Source organism: Microcebus murinus, chromosome 1 (genome assembly GCF_040939455.1).
Source record: "Microcebus murinus isolate Inina chromosome 1, M.murinus_Inina_mat1.0, whole genome shotgun sequence".
NCBI classification, from domain to species: Eukaryota; Metazoa; Chordata; class Mammalia; order Primates; family Cheirogaleidae; genus Microcebus; species Microcebus murinus.
In genome coordinates this window covers 119,827,287-119,844,673 of record NC_134104.1, presented here as the reverse complement: position 1 = coordinate 119,844,673, position 17,387 = coordinate 119,827,287, and the positions used below count along the sequence as shown (strand labels likewise).

The 17,387-nt window shown below is 35.0% G+C and overlaps 1 protein-coding gene across 3 annotated transcripts in view; it reads right to left on the bottom strand.

Annotated features, from left to right (window-relative positions):
- STAG1 (STAG1 cohesin complex component) overlaps window positions 1-17,387 on the bottom strand; it is a 368,375-nt gene that overhangs the window by 66,462 nt on the left and 284,526 nt on the right. For 2 of the 3 annotated variants that reach the window (XM_076005282.1, XM_012787757.3), the window contains 5 exons: window positions 9,940-10,032; window positions 9,751-9,840; window positions 9,390-9,593; window positions 8,013-8,083; window positions 5,676-5,763 (listed from right to left, as the gene is read on the bottom strand). In XM_076005282.1, coding sequence (XP_075861397.1) covers window positions 5,676-5,763; window positions 8,013-8,083; window positions 9,390-9,593; window positions 9,751-9,840; window positions 9,940-10,032 — 546 coding nt within the window. The remainder of the gene's footprint in view (window positions 1-5,675; window positions 5,764-8,012; window positions 8,084-9,389; window positions 9,594-9,750; window positions 9,841-9,939; window positions 10,033-17,387) is intronic. The other variant, XM_076005291.1, reaches the window with a different exon arrangement.

Below are 17,387 nucleotides of genomic sequence, written 5' to 3'. Positions count from 1 at the left end.
AGATCTTGAAACATACTGCTGTGCTAGGAAGGACGGAACCGCTCAAAAAAAATATCTAAAGCACACAGGAGCTGGTTTGAAAGCAGTTCTCACTAGTGAAATCTACAACAATTTGAGCACCAAAATAAGTAAGAGTACTGAAATATAATCAGTTGAATATAATAAAACAGAAAGAAATAGGAATCTTTGAGTCAGTGATGACACTAAATTTTAAAAAATGAATTTAAAATTTAAAAAGTGAATGAATGAATGAATGAATGAATGAAACGAAAATTCCTCCTCATAGTAGAGTGTCAACTAAGAAATACAACATAAATGACAGAGTTAGAAAATGATCATTTTAGTCACTGTTTGGGGACCATGATAATAATAACTGAGTCAGGCAAGAATCATAAATGGATACTAAAACTATTATGTCAAAGTTTGATAAGAAAAAGGATTAGTTACATAGTTTTATTTTATTTTTTTAAGAAATGTAATTTCTTTTTTCTATGACTGTATTTATTTTCATTTATTTATTTTCTAATTTCAGAATATTATAGCTGTACAAATGCTTTGGTTACATGGATTACTTTTGTACTGCTTGAGACAAAGTTATAGGTGTGCCCATCACCCACACAGTGTACACTGTACCCATTAGGCATGATTTCATCCATCTCCTCCTCCCCTTTCCCACCTGCTTGATTTCCATTGAGTTTTATTTCCATCTGTGCTCTCCAGTGCTGTTCCATTAGTTCAAATTTAATAGTGAGTACATGTGGTGTTTGTTTTTCCATTCTTGCAATACTACTTACATGTTTTTAAAGGATCTTCTTATAGATTACTTATTAATTAAAAAGGACATTGGTAACTCTACATAGGAGAAACTTGGCAGACCTCATCTTTTTTTTTTTTTTTTTTTTTGAGACAGAGTCTCGCTTTGTTGCCCAGGCTAGAGTGAGTGCCGTGGCATCAGCCTAGCTCACAGCAACCTCAATCTCCTGGGTTCAAGCAATCCTGCTGCCTCAGCCTCCCAAGTAGCTTGGATTACAGGCATGTGCCACCATGCCCGGCTAATTTTTTCTATATATATTAGTTGGCCAATTAATTTCTTTCTATTTATAGTAGAGACGGGGTCTTGCTCTTGCTCAGGCTGGTTTCGAACTCCTGACCTCGAGCAATCCGCCTGCCTTGGCCTCCCAGAGTGCTAGGATTATAGGCGTGAGCCACCCCACCCGGCCCAGACCTCATCTTAATCAAGTGATCAAAGTAAATAACATCAATAACGAACAAATTGACATTATGTGCCTCCTGATGTGAGGCACTGACAATAAAACACCATTTATGTAGTATTCCTGCAAAAGTGTGTAATCTAAATCTAAACATGCAGATTATCAGACAAAACTCAATTGAGAACATTCTGTAAAATAACCAGTCTGTACTTCTCAAAATGTCAATGTCATGAAACACAAAAGCTGAGACCATTCCAAATTTAAGGAGACAAAAGAGATATAACAACTAAATGTAATATGTTATTCTGGCTTGGGTCCTACGCTGGGGACAACTGCCATAAAAACATTGTTAATATATATCTCATATATGCATATTAATGTATGTAATATATAGAGTGTGCAAGTACAAAAATGTGAAAAAATATTGATAACTGATGAATTAGGTGAAGGGAATGAGTTCATTTTTCTATTATTATTTTTTATATTCTATAATTTGATCTTCCAAAAAAATTAGGATAAATTCTTTTAAAGTTTGGTCTTCTACATATTCTAAAGCTGTAGTAGTTAAAGTCCCACTGGCATGAGAAAAGATAGATCACTGAGAGAGAAATAAAAACATATATATAGATACACAGGCATACCTTAGCAACATGGCAGGTTTAGTTCCAGATCACCACGAAAAAAACAAATATTGGAATAAAGTGAGTGACGCAAATATACTGGTATCCCAAATACACAAAAAAGTTATGTTTACACTATACTGCAGTCTATTAAGTGTGCAATAGCATTGCGACTCCTCACATTCATTATAGTTTGATCAAGAGATTGCACCAATTCATTCACATCTTTAGGCCATACTTCTAATTCTAATTTTCTTGCTATTTCCACCACATATGCAGTTACTTCTTCCACTGAAGTCTTGAACCCCTCAGACTCATCCATGAAGACTAGAATCAACTCTTCAGAACTCCTGTTAATGTTGCTATTTTGACTTTTTCTCATGAATCATGAATGTTCTTAATGGCATCTAAAATGGTAAATCCTTTCCAGAAGGTTTTCAATTTACTTTGCCTAGATCTATGAGAGGAATCGCTATCTATGGTAGCTATAGGCTTATCAAATGTTTGTCCTAAATAATAAGACTTGAAAGTAGAAATAACTCCTTGTTCCATAGGCTTCAGAATGGACTGTTGTGCTAGCAAGCATGAAAACAACATAAATCTCCTTGTATATTTTCATCAGAGCTGATGGGTAACCACATGCACAGTCAATAAGCAGCAATAGGCCGGGGGCGGTGGCTCACGCCTGTAATCCTAGCTCTCTGGGAGGCCGAGGCGGGCGGATTGCTCGAGGTCGGGAGTTCGAAACCAGCCTGAGCAAGAGCGAGACCCTATCTCAACTATAAATAGAAAGAAATTAATTGGCCAACTAATATATACAAAAAATTAGCCGGGCATGGTGGCGAATGCCTGTAGTCCCAGCTACTTGGGAGGCTGAGGCAGGAGGATTGCTTGAGCCAGGAGTTTGAGGTTGCTGTGAGCTAGGCTGACGCCACGGCACTCACTCTAGCCTGGGCAACAAAGCGAGACTCTGTCTCAAAAAAAAAAAAAAAAAAAAAAAAAGCAGCAATATTTAAAAGTAATCTTTTTTTCCAAGCAGTAGGTCTCAATGGTGGGCTTAAAAAATACTCTGTAAACTATGCTATAAACAGATGTGCTGTCATCCAGGCTTTGTTCTTCCATTTATAAAGCACAGGCAGAGTAGACTTAGCATAATTCTTAGGGAACCTAGGATTTTTGGAATGATAAATGAACAATGACTTCATCCAGCTGCATTAGCTGTGAATAAGAGAGCCTGTCCTTTGAAACCAGGCACTAACTGCTCTGTATGAAAATTCTAGATGGAATCTTTTTGCAATAGAAGGCTATCTTATCTACACTGAAAATCTGTTGTTTAGTGCAGCCATCTTCATCAGTGATCTTAGCTAGATCTTCTGGATAACTTGCTGCAGTTTCTATATCAGCACTTGCTGCTTCATCTTGTACTTTTTCTGTTATGAAAAAGTGGCTTCTTACTTTACACCTTATGAACCAACAACCTCTGCTAGCTTCCAACTTATCTTCTGCAGCTTTCTTACCTCTCTCAGTCTTCACAGAAAGGAAGACAGTAGGACCTCGCTCTGGATTAGGCTTTGGCTTCAGGGAATGTGGCTGGTTTGATTTTCTATCCAGACCATTAAAACTTTCTCCACACCAGCAAAAGGCTATTTTGCTTTTTTATCATTTGTGTGTTCACTGGAATAACACTTTTAATCTCCTTCAAGAAACTTTTCCTTTGCATTCACAAGTAGGCTGTTTGGCACAAGAGTCCAAGCTTTTAGCTGTCTTGGCTGTCAACATGTTCTCCTTACTAATCTTAATTGTTTCTAGTTTTTGATTTAAAGCCAGAGACGGGTGACTCTTCTTTTCACCTGAACACTTAGGGGCCACTGTAGGGTTATTAATTGGCCTAATTTCAATATTGTTGTGTCTCAAGGAATAGGGAGGCCTGAGAAGAGGGGGAGAGAAGAGGGAATGGCAGGCTGGTAAAGCCATCAGAACACACAGAACACTTATCAATTAAGTTTGCCATCTTATGTGGGTATGACTCATGGCTCCTTAAAACAATTTAAATAGAAACATCAAAGATTACTGATTACCAATTACCATAACAGATATAATAATAATGCAAAAGTCTGAAATACTGCAGGAAATAACCAAAATGTGACAGAGACACGAAGTGAGAACCTGCTATTGGAAAAATAGCACTGACAGACTTGCCACAAACCTTCAATTTCTAAAAAACATAATTATCTGTGAAGTGCAATAAAATGAGGTATATGGTCCCCCAAAATAGCTAGAAAGCTATAAGGTATCTTCAAAACATTAAGCATAACTGAGGGTTAACACTAACAAATATTTTGGTAGTTCTTTGACATCCTTGCTCTAAAAGGGAATTGTCTATGGATTCTAATTCATAGTAAACATTTGGAACCTGAAAAAGTCATCTTCCATGATCCTATGAAGAAGTGGCTGAATACAGAGTTTTATATTTTCAATAGTATCTTGAGAGATATTTCTAAGAGCTGGTAAAATGAACGAGAGTACAATCTAATAGTCAAGCACTCAAATTTCATACATATGGTTGATGAATGTCTAAAAAAAGTTAACAAGACACATAATCTTAACTTCAATGTCACATAACTATGTTCTCTTATTTAACAAATTAAAATCAACAGAAGAAATAACACATATGCAGTGAAGATTAGCAACAAAAAAAACAACAACAGAGGACAACACTGTAAGACTGTCACTAGTCAGTGTTAAGACAATAATGATGGTGTGAGTTAAAAAGTTTAGAAGTGGTTATAATTCACAGATGAAACAGAGATGTGCTATTCTTATTTTGTCCCTGAGGAAAATAAGGAAAGCAAAAAAGGAATGTCTTAACTTTTCCATTCTCTTTCAACTAAAAAACATGGCTTGAAAATATAAGTGAACTGTATTTAGGTTATTGAAAAGTTTGAGATGAAGAGAGGATGGGAAATTGAAGTATCAGCAATAATTGAAGAAAAACAACAAGGTCATACATTTAGCCTCTTTCTGTAAATACAATAAAAACACCTAACTTAATCAAGGACATTTGTAGGGATCAAGAAAATGAATAATGTTTTGCAATTTTAAATAATCATAGCAATAATAAAGCACATTTCTATGATTAATTCTTAATATAAAAATATAATTGTCTTATATCTGTTGAAATTTTTATTGCTTTACAGTATTAAAGTATCATCTAAGCATTCCATATTACCAAATGGGAATGAATGAGATAACACCCTCAACATTACCTACACCTAACTATGGAGTTGGTATCTTGGTCTACCTGAGTGTCTGTAGTATACAAAATAATCTTTCCTTTCTCATACAGAATTAAGTTGATTATTCTATTCAAGTCTCTTTCAGATTAGGCAAGTTTGTTCAATACCTGCCCCTTGTATTCTAATTTATATTATGAATGCAAAAACTTCTAAACTCTACTAAAGGTTCCCATGCTTATTTAACTACAGTTCTACCACAAAAACTAAGCCATGCCTAAAGCTTATTATTAATACCTAGCACAGTCACTGAAATATAGGCATCAGAAATTTTCATTAATGAATTAACGTTTTAAAATTGCTACTATAGTAATTAATGGTATTTTTATTGAAAGAACGTTTACCTTCTCTATTTTTTTCCTGCTCTAATACACTTGCAGATATGATACACCTATCAGTAATATTCAATCACTATGGCAGTAATTCTCAAAGGAGGTGGCTACATTAAAAAATTATCAACTACTTTCTATAAAAGGCTTTTGATAATCATGTGACTTCAGAAAAGCTTAGCTTTCTGAAATAATACAGAAGGAATATCAGTAAACTCCTACCTGTTCTGGCATAGCTCCATGTTCAATTCCAGTCTTCAATAATCTGTAGCAATTACCAAACAGATCCCATTTTGTGAGATCATGAGCACTAAAATAAACAAAAATGCATTAACTTTATTCTAAAGTGAAAGGAAATTTAAATTCCACTCAGTCTTAGTGAGTGGAAGAATAAAATAACTTCATTTTCTTGTAGAATTGAAAAAGATCCATAAAGGAAATGTTCAAAAGCTCAAACTTAAAAAAAAAAAAGATGAGTAGAAAGAAAGAAGCAAATAAAGAGGGACAGAAAGAAAAGAGAAAAAAAAAGAGCTAATACTTGGAATTTATTGAATAAAGCAACAATAATAAAACCTCACACATTTAAGTGAAGGTTCCTACCACTTCTGACTGTGATAATGGTTAACATTTTAAATTCTCATGAGCTCTACTACTAGAAATTGTCCTTTTGACACTGGCTGGCAACTTTTAAAGAACAAAATACTTTTTAAAATAAGCGTTTGGTTTCTCCACTGGATTTCAAAAAATTAACTTGTATATAAGAACAAGCTTAGATTTTAGAAACTGCTTCTTAAATCTGAAGTATTCATTAATGTAAGAGGTACATCTCAACTTTCTTTGGACAACAAGGTTCTCTGTTTTCTTTTCTTCATGGAAAGACAGGCATATCTCATTACAAGGGACATGCAAGCTACAATTTGAGAACATATATTTCATTGATCTGCATCTTATTTTCCCTATTCAAATTCAACTGTCCTGTCAACATAGTAGGAAAACAATAACCAACCAAATAAGAACAATTCAGGAAAAAAGCTTACAAGAATAATTTCCACGGTTTTCCCCAAAATCTTACTTCTTTCATCTCTTTATGTTGACAGAAAAAAACTGTATATATTTTTTGTGTACATGTAATTCTGAAATATGTACACATTGTACAATGACTAATGAGCTAATTAGCATATGAATTACCTGACATACTTATGTTTGTGTGGTGAGAACACTTAAAATATACTAAGTGATTTTCAAGAATACAATACATTGTTATTAAAAATAGTCATCATGTTGTACAATACATCTCTTGAACTTATTCTTCTTAACTGTTTTTTTTGTTTGTTTGTTTTTTTGAGACAGAGTCTCTGTTGCCCAGGCTAGAGTGCCGTGATGTTAGCCTCGCTCACAGCAACCTCAAACTCCTAGGCTCAAGCAATCCTTCTGCCTCAGTCTCCTGAGTAGCTGGGACTACAGGCATGCACCACCATGCCCGGATAATTTTTTCTACATATTTTTAGTTGGCCAATTAATTTCCTTCTATTTTTAGTAGAGACGGGGTCTCGCTCTTGCTCAGGCTGGTTTTGAACTCCTGACCTTGAGCAATCCTCCCTCCTCGGCCTCCCAGAGTGCTAGGATTACAGGCGTGAGCCACCCGCCTGGCGTTATTCCTCATATTTAACTAAGCTTTTGTATTCTTTGACCAATATCTCCCCAACTCCCCATGTTATTTCTTATTTAGCAAGATTCCTAAAAGCTGATACTCATTAAAATTTATACCAGCTTATGAAATAATCCCATCTAATTTTTTCTTTTTTTGAGACAGGGTCTTGCTCTGTTACTCAGGCTAGAGTGCAATGGCATCATTATAGCTTATTGCAACCTCAAACTTCTAGGCTCAAGACTCCTGAGCCTCCTGCATAGCAGGGACACTAAAGGTGTGTACTACCAAGCCTGGCTAATTTTTCTATCTTTTGTAGAGAATCTTGCTAGGTTGTTCAGGCTGATCTCTAACTCCTGGCCTCAAGCGAGCCTCCAGCCTCGGCCTCCAAAAATGCTGGGGATCACAGGTGTCAGCCATCACACTTGGTTCTAATTTGTTAAATAATACCAATTGACAAAGTTTTATAGTGTATATTCATTACATAAAGTGTACATTTTATAGTGTACATTCATTACATAAAATCTTCATTATACTAATGATAAATCTTATACCTTAAGCAATGAAATAAAAAAATGCATCTAGAGAAAATCTGCATAAAGAAAATACATCATCTCAATATTTCTCTAAAATTTCCCATTGTTATATGAATGTCAAACATTACAAATACAATCAGTCTGTGTATGTTGGCTATATATGCTGTTCACTAAATCTACTTTATTCTCTTCTTTCTGAAATGAGATCTTGCTATACTGTCCAGGCTGGAGTGTAGTGGCTTTTCACAGGCCATCATAGCACTATGGCCTTGAACTACTGGGTCCAAGACAGCCTCCTGCCTCAGTCTCCTCAGTATCTGGAACTGTGAGTGTGCCACCTGGCTCACTACATTTACTTTAAATAAAATGACGTACTTGTGAAAAGAAGTTAACCGCTTTAATGTAGAAAGAACGTTGTAAATATCATCATCATCAGCTTCTTCTCCCTATAAATAAAAAAATAAACATTATCTCATCACAACTTTCTTTATGTCAAATTCACATTAGAATATTAATGCTGCCTAAAGAAAAATTCTTTTTAATTATATAAATAGTATCAATGCACTATCGGTAGTAAAAATAAACAAAAATCAGAAAAACCAAAAATACCCATAATCCCAACACCAAGAGATAACCAATTTTTGTGTTTTAAATAATATTGTGATAAACATGACTTTGTATAGTTTTCTGATTAATACAAAAAGATAAAATTCTTAACATTAAAATTGCTGAAAGGGGATGTATATACTTGAAAGATTTTTAATTATTTCTAATATTTTACTGATTGTCAATTACATTTGTAGCCTGAAAATCACAATGAAAAATCATAAATGATGGTTGAAAAAAATGAAAAGTTCCAAAAGCAGCAAAAGGGTCTTTTAAAAATCAGTTACACATTAAAAAGAAAATTTCACCAGCCTGGCTGTTACAGCACAAATTATGTGGGTTCCAGATTGCCTCATACAGATCAGAAAGAGAAGGCAAGAGGAAGGGATCATAGAAATAATTAGAAAAATTACCAATTAGAGATGCTTACTGCTATCTTGGGTACACCACTGGTGAACAGGTATTTCTTATAACCACACTTAATTTGTATGCTCTATTCATCAGCACATCATAATAATTCAGTGATATTAAAATGCAAATTAGGTTGCAGGAATAGGAAATAGTGAGTTAAGAAAAATCAGATCTTAAAAATATTTTTTCTTTTTTTTTGAGACAGAGTCTCACTTGCTTGCCTGGGCTAGAGTGGCATGGCATCAACCTAGCTCACAGCAACCTCAAACTCCTGGGCTCAGTGATCCTCCCGCCTCAGCCTCCAGAGTAGCTGGGACTACAGGCATGTGCCACCGTGCTGGGCTAATTTTTCCATTTTTAGTTGTTTGGCTAATTTCTTTCTATTTATAGTAGAGATGGGGTCTTGCTCTTGCTCAGAGGGCTGGTCTTGCACTCCTGAGCTCAAGTAATCCTCCCACCTTGGCCTCTCAGAGTGCTAGGATTACAGGCGTGAGCCACCACACCCGGCCTTAAAAAATAAATCTAGCTTTTATGAAAAACTTTAAAAATAAAGTATAACCAAAGTTGACTGTTATAGTAGGCACAATTGCAACAAGGCTGCTAAGTCTAGAAAGGGCTAGAGAATTCTACTAGGTTTTATTTTAAAATTAAAATGATTTACACACTTAGCTATCTTAAATGATTATTAGCCAAAATTATTATTAGCTAAAAGTACACATTAACTTTAGAACAGACCTCTTGCAATAGGTCTTCCACAGAATGATTGAAACGATCTACAAACTCATCAATCAGCTGGCTTCGAGCTATGTCAACTCTGTTCTGGATGGTATATTCTTCACTGCATAAGATGCTATAGGTTTTACTGCAGGCTTCTAGAACATCTGATTCTACGTGTTTCTCCACAACAAACTTAATCTGTTTTAATAAAGCATCCAGATGCTGAGGAGGAAAAAAAGAAAAACTGTAATATTTACATTAATGAAAAATACAAATTAGTATCTGTCAAATAATAATCCTATTATGAGTACATGAAAATAAAATAATCCAGTTAATAAAACTATTACAATAGCAGAATTTTAATTTCATAGTGTCTTACCTTTTCCATTCTACCTGTGCTGTAAATTTCTAAATCAAAATACTGTGGAATTTGTAGCAAGTTTGCTACCTTCTCTGCATCTGCAGAATACTAGAAGCAGCAGGAAAGAAAAAAGCATTAACAACTTTAACAGTACAGTGAATACAAACTCAATGACATATTTTAACTAAATTGTAAATAAAACTATACCTTTGATAGTAACATAGGAAGTGTGATAATAAAATGCTCAGTCAATTTGTTTCTATCATCAATTTGAGTTTTCCTTTCTTTGGCAGTTAGCACCTAGAAACAAGTGAAAATAGGAAAAGAGTAAGAGTGTCATGCTAATTTATAAATCTAAAATGTAACAACAGAATGACAAAGCACTGGCAGATAATTGAGAATTTTAAGAAGAACTTAAACTAATTACTGAAATAAACCATCTAGGCCTATGCAAATTATTACATAACATGCACTATTACTTTATCAAATAGCTAAAGTTCAGGCAAACTATTACTTATTTAGACTAAATAAAAACATAAACATTTCTATAAAACCATAATTAACATTATAAAAATATTAGAACCAATCAAAACAATTTTTCTAGGGTTTTAATCTCAATGTGTTAACAGTGATCTTTGCTATGTTCAACACAGAGATACTTTTTACTTATTTTTTAATTTTTCACATACTTTTTAAAGTAATGTTTTTTAGATACAATCAGAAGCTAATAAATTTTTCCTTATTTTTAAAGCATATACTAAAAATATCTCTAGATTGAGTCTCCTTGTAACTAAGCTCATAAATCTGTTGGGCAGAAATGTATAGCCTATGTTCATGGAAAAAATTTGAGCTGATAATGCTTATCACTTTAGCCTGTATCTACACTTAAACCATAGGTGGTTTTAAAATTAAAATATTAAAATGCAAACCCAGTTTAAGATAATTTCCCTTAAGTATTCTGCATTTTATCATCTTGAAGAGATTTACCCTCATAATGTTGAATGGTTTTATACAACAGAAACATTTCAATATAAATTGCCACATTATAAATGTGAACTCCAATGTTTAATAATATACACAAGAAGTAATAGCGGCTCCTATCTGATTGCAGTCCAACCTCTTAAGCACATGAAAATTAATCACTTTGGAATGATCTACCAACTATTACATTTAGTTCTGCATAAAGTAATTAAAGGAACTACATAAAAAGTAGAATATATGTTTAGGAATGTATTCAGGATATTGAGAAGTCTTGAAATTCATCTGACATTGAAAGGTATAATGATACTGATTTTAGAAAAATAGCTATTTTTGATTAAATGATCATTTTGTCAGGCACTTCACATATATGAACTCATTTGGTCGTCACAATACGTGAGGGGATAGCAAAGAGTGGCATGGCATCTATGAAGGAGCAATTTGACAATATCTAACAAAATTGTGTATTTATTTTTCCTTTGATGCACAAATCCCACTTCTGCATATCTATCCAACAAACATAGCTGGTACAAGGTTGGGGGAAATGACATATGCACAAGATTATTTACTATACATTATTTCTAGTAGACTGTGAATAGGTGACTTTCAGTAGTACATCCATCTAACAGATACTACATAGCCAGAAGAAAATGAAGATCTCCAAATAAAGATATGGAGTGATCTCCAGGAGACACTAATATAGAACAGAATATAAAGTATACTTCTAGGTTTGGGATATAGTTTGTTTGGCCCCACCAAGTTTCATCTTCAAATGTGACTCTCAACATTAGAGGAGGGGCCTTGGTAGGAAGTGTTTGGAACGTGGGGGTAGATACTTCATGAATAGGTTGGTGCCATTCTTGTGGGAGTGTATGAGTTATCACTCTTTAGTTTCTGTGACAACTAGCTGTTGAAAAGAGCCTGACACCATCTCCTCTAGCTATGTGATCTGCACATGCTAGCTCCCCTTCACCTTCTGCCATGAGTGGAAGCTTACTGAAGCCCTGATTAGCAACAGACGTTGGTGCCATGTTTTTGTATAGACTGTAGAACTGTGAGCTAAATAAGCTTCTTTATAAATTACCTAGCTTCAGGTATTCTTTTATAGCAATACAAACAGGCTAAAACATATACTGTCTTTTGTAAAAGACTGGAAGAGGGCAGTTGGAATGGGAACTACAAATACATAAATCTGTGTATATCTTTACTTATATTTGCAAAATGAAACACTGGAAGAATAAACCAGAAAGAAATAAAAATGGTTATGGTAGGAGTGAAATGTAGAGGATTGTATATAAGTAAGATTTCTCTGAATGTATCTTTTCACACAGTTTTGACTTTTTAAACTATGTAAACGTTTTACCTACTTAAAAAACATTAAATGGAACCATGGTTCCCTGGACAAATGGCTGATTCCTATACCAGGGTAGTGTGAAATCCAGACTTCAAGGTAACTTCCAATGATTCCCACTTCCTTGGTATTCATGCCCTTGTAGAGTCTCTTCCAACAATGAATAAGGCTAACTTGTGTAACCAGAAGGATATTGTGAAAATAATATGGTGTGATTTCTGAGGCTAGATTATAAAAAACACCTCATTATCTGGCTTACTCTCTCTTGGATCATTCACCTTTTGGGAGGTCAGCAGCCATATCATGGGAACAATCAAACAGTCCTATGTCTAGGTCAAGGTGGTGAAGCTCTAAGATCTCTTACCAAAAAGTCAGCACTGACTTGCCAGTCACGAGTGAGCCATTGTAGAAGTGGATTCTGCTCTTCCACTTAAGCCTTCAGATGCTAAAAACCTGGTTAACACCTTGACTTTGCTAAGCCACTCCCAAATTTCTGACCCACAAAAATTGTACAAGATAATGAAGGCATATTATTTTAAGCCTCCAAACTTTGGAATAACTTGTTATACAGCAAGAGGTAACTACTCAAGCACTAAAGGTAGAAAGTGAACCTGGGGTATCTTGATCTGACAGAAAGCAAAAGAGTGCTCAATTAATAAGATATGTGAAAAGGACAAGAAATTAGCCTGAAAGGGCTATCATTAGTCAGGGTTCGGAGAGTTTATTTTTTAAAGACCTTTATTATGAAAAATTTCAAAACCACTCAATTAAGAACAATGTAGCCATTAACATTTTATCATTCTTGTTTCAACAATTCTCCTAAAGCTTTCTTTTTCTATAGCAATTTTTTTTTTTTTTTTTTTTTGAGACAGAGTCTCACTCTGTTGCCCAGGCTAGAGTGCTATGGTGTCAGCCTCGCTCACAGCAACGTCAAACTCCTGGGCTCAAGCAATCCTTCTGCCTCAGCCTCCAAGTAGCTGGGACTACAAGCATGTGCCACCATGCCTGACTAATTTTTTCTCTCTATATTTTTAGTTAGCCAATTAATTTGTTTCATTTTTTTAGTAGAGACGGGGTCTTGCTCTTGCTCAGGCTGGTTTTGAACTACTGACCTCCAGCTATCCACCTGCCTCGGCCTCCCAGTGCTAGGATTACAGGCGTGAGCCACCACGCCTGGCCTTTCTATAGCATTTTAAGGCAAATCCTTGTAAAGTTGGCTCTTGAACAACATCAGTTTGAACTGCGCAGGTCCACTTATACATACATTTTTTTTCAATAAATGCATTGGAAAATTTGTTGGAGATTTGAGACAATTTGAAAAAATTAACAGAAAAACTGCATAGCCTAGAAATAATGAAAGAATTAAAGAAACTTAGATATGTCATGAATGCACAAATATATGCAGATTAACTAATCTGATTATTTACTAACTTAAAATATACATAAATCTATTATAAAAAGTTAAAGTTTATCAAAACTTATGCACACAGACTGTATGTACATGGTACCATTTGCAGTTGAGAGAAATGTGAAATAAACATAAAGATGCAGTATTAAATCATAGCTGTACAGAATTAACTGTGATACATACTGTACTGCTGTAATAATTTCATAGTGACCTGCTATTATTGCAATGAGCTTAAATGTTGCAAATATTTGCTTAAAATGCCATGTGAGACTAAGTATCTCTACCAGGAAACTGCATATCATGGTTAAAAGTGATCTCTCATGGTTCTCATGTATTTTTCATCATGCTTAGCACAAGACCATAAACCTTGAATAACATCATATGAAGTGCTACTAGTGATGTTGGAAGTGCTGTCAAAGAGCAAAGTTATGACATCATAAGAAAAAACTGAATTGTCTGATCCATCTGCAACCATGGATGCCTCCTATTCCAAGATAAATGAATCTAGCATAAGGACCATTGTGTGGGAGGGGAAAGAAGGAAATTTGTGAAGCTGTCTCTACAGCTATACCAGTGGGCACAAAGAGTGTGCATTTTGCAAAATACAGTTTTATCTTGTATTGAAAATGCAACTTTAATGTGGGTGCTGGATCCCTGTAAAAATGGTGCATCTATAGATTCTAAATGATGCAAGAAAAGGTGAAGTCATTATTTGACAACTTAAACCAAAAGGAAGGTGAAGGATCTAAATCCTGGACAATTTAATGCCAATAAAAGATGGCTTGATAATTTTAGACAGATATTTGGCTTTAAAAATGTCAAGATAACATGAGAAGCAGTGTCTGCTGACCAAAAGGCAATAGATAATTCTCCCACATGTCATTAAGAAAATCATTCAGGAAAAAGGATATCTGTCTACACAGGTTTTTAATGCAGACAAAAGTATCCTACTCTGGAAAAAAAAATGGCATAAAGGACATTTATTAGTAAGGAAGAGAAGCAGTGCTAGGATTTAAGGCAGGAAGGGATAGGCTAACTCTAAACTCTACTGTTCTGTGCAAATGTTGGGTTTATGATCAGGACTGCCTTTATCTATAAAGCTGCTAATCCCTGAGCCTGGAGGCAAAAGATAAACACCTGCTGCCATTCTTCTGGTTGTATAACAGACAATGAGAGCCCTTTTTCTGGATTGGTTCCACTGATCCTTTGTCACAGAAGTCATTAAGTACCTTGCCAATAAGGGACTGCCATTGAAAGTTCTTTTGATATTGGACAATGCCCCTGGCCACACAGAACCCCATGAGTCTTCAAAACCCAATGTATTGAAATGGTCTAATTACCTCCAAATATATCTCTAATTCAGCCTCTAGATTAGGGGGTCATAAGGAACTTTCAAGGCTCATTACACGTTGTAATCCATGGAAAGGATTGTCAATGCTAGGGAAGAGAGCCCCAGTAAAGAGAACATGATGAATCTCTGAAAGAATTAGACACTGAAGATGCCATTGTTGTTATAGAAAAAGCCACAAAAGCCCATCAAGCCCCATACAAATTCCTGCTGGAGAAAACTGTGTCTAGATGTTGTGTATGACTTCCCAGGATTTATGACAGAGCCAATCAAGAAAATCTTCAAAGAGATTGTAGATATGGTAAATAGATGGGGGGGGGCAGCGAAGGGTTTCAAGATGTCAATCTTGGAGACATTAAAGAGCTAAGAGACATCACACCAGAGAAATTAATAGAAGACAACTTGATGGAGGTGAGTGCTTACAAACCAGGGCCAGATAATGAGGAAGAAGACATGGAAGAAGCAATGCCAGAAAACAAACTGACATTAATCTGGCAGAAGGTTCCAAGACTACTTTTGACTTCTTTTTTGACATAGACTCTTCTATGATCAATAGGCACTGAAATTAAAGCAAAGGTGGAAGAAGTATTGGTACCAAATAAAAATATTTTTATAGAAATGAAAAAGACAGAAATTATGATGTATTTCTGTAAAGTTACATAGTGTCTACCTCTCCTACTTCCCCTTCTGTCTCCTGTAGCTCTTGTACCTCTGTCACCTCTGACACAGCAAGACTGATCCCTCCTTTTTCTCCTCCTCCTTAACATACTGAACATTGACATGAGGATGAAGACCCTTATGTTGATATATTTCTACTTAATAAATAGTAAATACATTTTCTCTTCCCATAACATTTTCTTTTCTCTAGCCTATTTTATCATAAAAATATGGTATATAATATGTATACAAAATATGTGTTAGTTGATTGTTTATATTACCAGCTTTAAGGTTTCCTGTCAACAGTAGTCTATTAGTAGTTAAGTTCTGGGGGAGTCAGAAGTTACATAAGGATTTCTGACTGTACTGGGGGTTGGTACTCCTAACTCCTTAACTCAAGGGTCAACTGTATATAATTTCACCCTTAAATATTTAATTATATCTCTAACAGATAAAGACTTAAAAAAAACTATCATAAAAAATTAAACAATAATTTATCATTTCACATGCAGTCCACAGTTTTCTCACAAATTGTGTTTTTAGTTTGTTCAAATAAGGATCCAAACAATTATATTAGGTTAATATGTCCTTTATGTTTCTTGAATCTCTAACAGTTACTCCTTTTCCACATTCTGAATTTGGCTAATTAAATTCCTGTAGTCTAATTTTAAACATTCTTCCATCCTCTTGTTTTCTCAAAAACTAGTACAGTATCCTTTATTCAAAATGCTTGGGATCAGAAATGTTTTGGATTTTGAAATTTTTTGGATTTAGAAATATTTGCATTATACTTACCAGTTGAGCATCCTTAATCTGAAAATCTGAAATGATCCAGGGCAGGGGTCCTCAAACTTTTTAAACAGGGGCCCAGTTCACTGTCCCTCTGACTGTTGGAGAGTGTGCGCTGTGGGCCCAGGACGAGTTGGCTGCTAAGCAGGACAGGCAGCTGCAGCAAAAACACCCAGCGGGCCAGATAAATGTCCTAGGTGGGTGGCATGTGGACTGTGGGCCGTAGTTTGAGGACGCCTGCTCCAGGGAGTATTTTCTTTGAGTATCACCCTTCAGATTTCGGAGCATTTTGGATTTTTGGATTAGGGATGCTCAATCTGTAGTTAGCTCTAGATTCTATTACATTCAGATTCTTTTTTCCCTCAGGAATATCTCAAAGGTGGTAGTCTCACTTTCAGTGGTGTTAAATCAGTAGGTTCAGGTAATGTAAGACAAATCTATTATTAAGTTCTCCATCAACTTTTCATTGATGATTATTGTCTAGATTCATTATTTCACTGAGGTGACAAAATAGTAATATTTAAATTCTGTCATTTCCTCTTCATTTAAGTGATGAGTCTATTGAAAAAATTTGCCTCACCAACTATTTGGTTACCCTGAAATCTTTTTTTTCACCTAGCTTTCAGTGTGGAACACCAAAATCTTAGTATCACTAATGAAGGAAAGCTGAACATTATGTGCCTTTCTGATATGATGCAATATGAAGTACAAAAAATAACTTTTGCCAAAAATCTCTAACCCGACCTGATCAAGCCTTTAGCATTAACTCGCAGATCAAAGAAAATTCATAATGGAGAGAAACAAAAAGTGCCATGAAGTAACAAAGAACCAGAAGAAAAAAAATTTTTTTCTGTCTAGCTAAAACTGTCAACTCTGTTATTGAAGCATTTATGTCCCTTTCAAATCTCTTGGTTCTTGTTTCATGTATTTTGGGGGCTCTGCTGTTAGGTGTGTATACATATATAATTATTATATTTTCCCAATGTACTGACTCTCTTATCTTTATAAAATGTCCCTCTTTGTTTTCTAGTAACATTACTAGCCTATTTGCCTAATGTTAATAATCACTCTAACTCTCTTAGGATTACTAGTTGCATAGTATATTTTTGCCATTTAAAATTTTT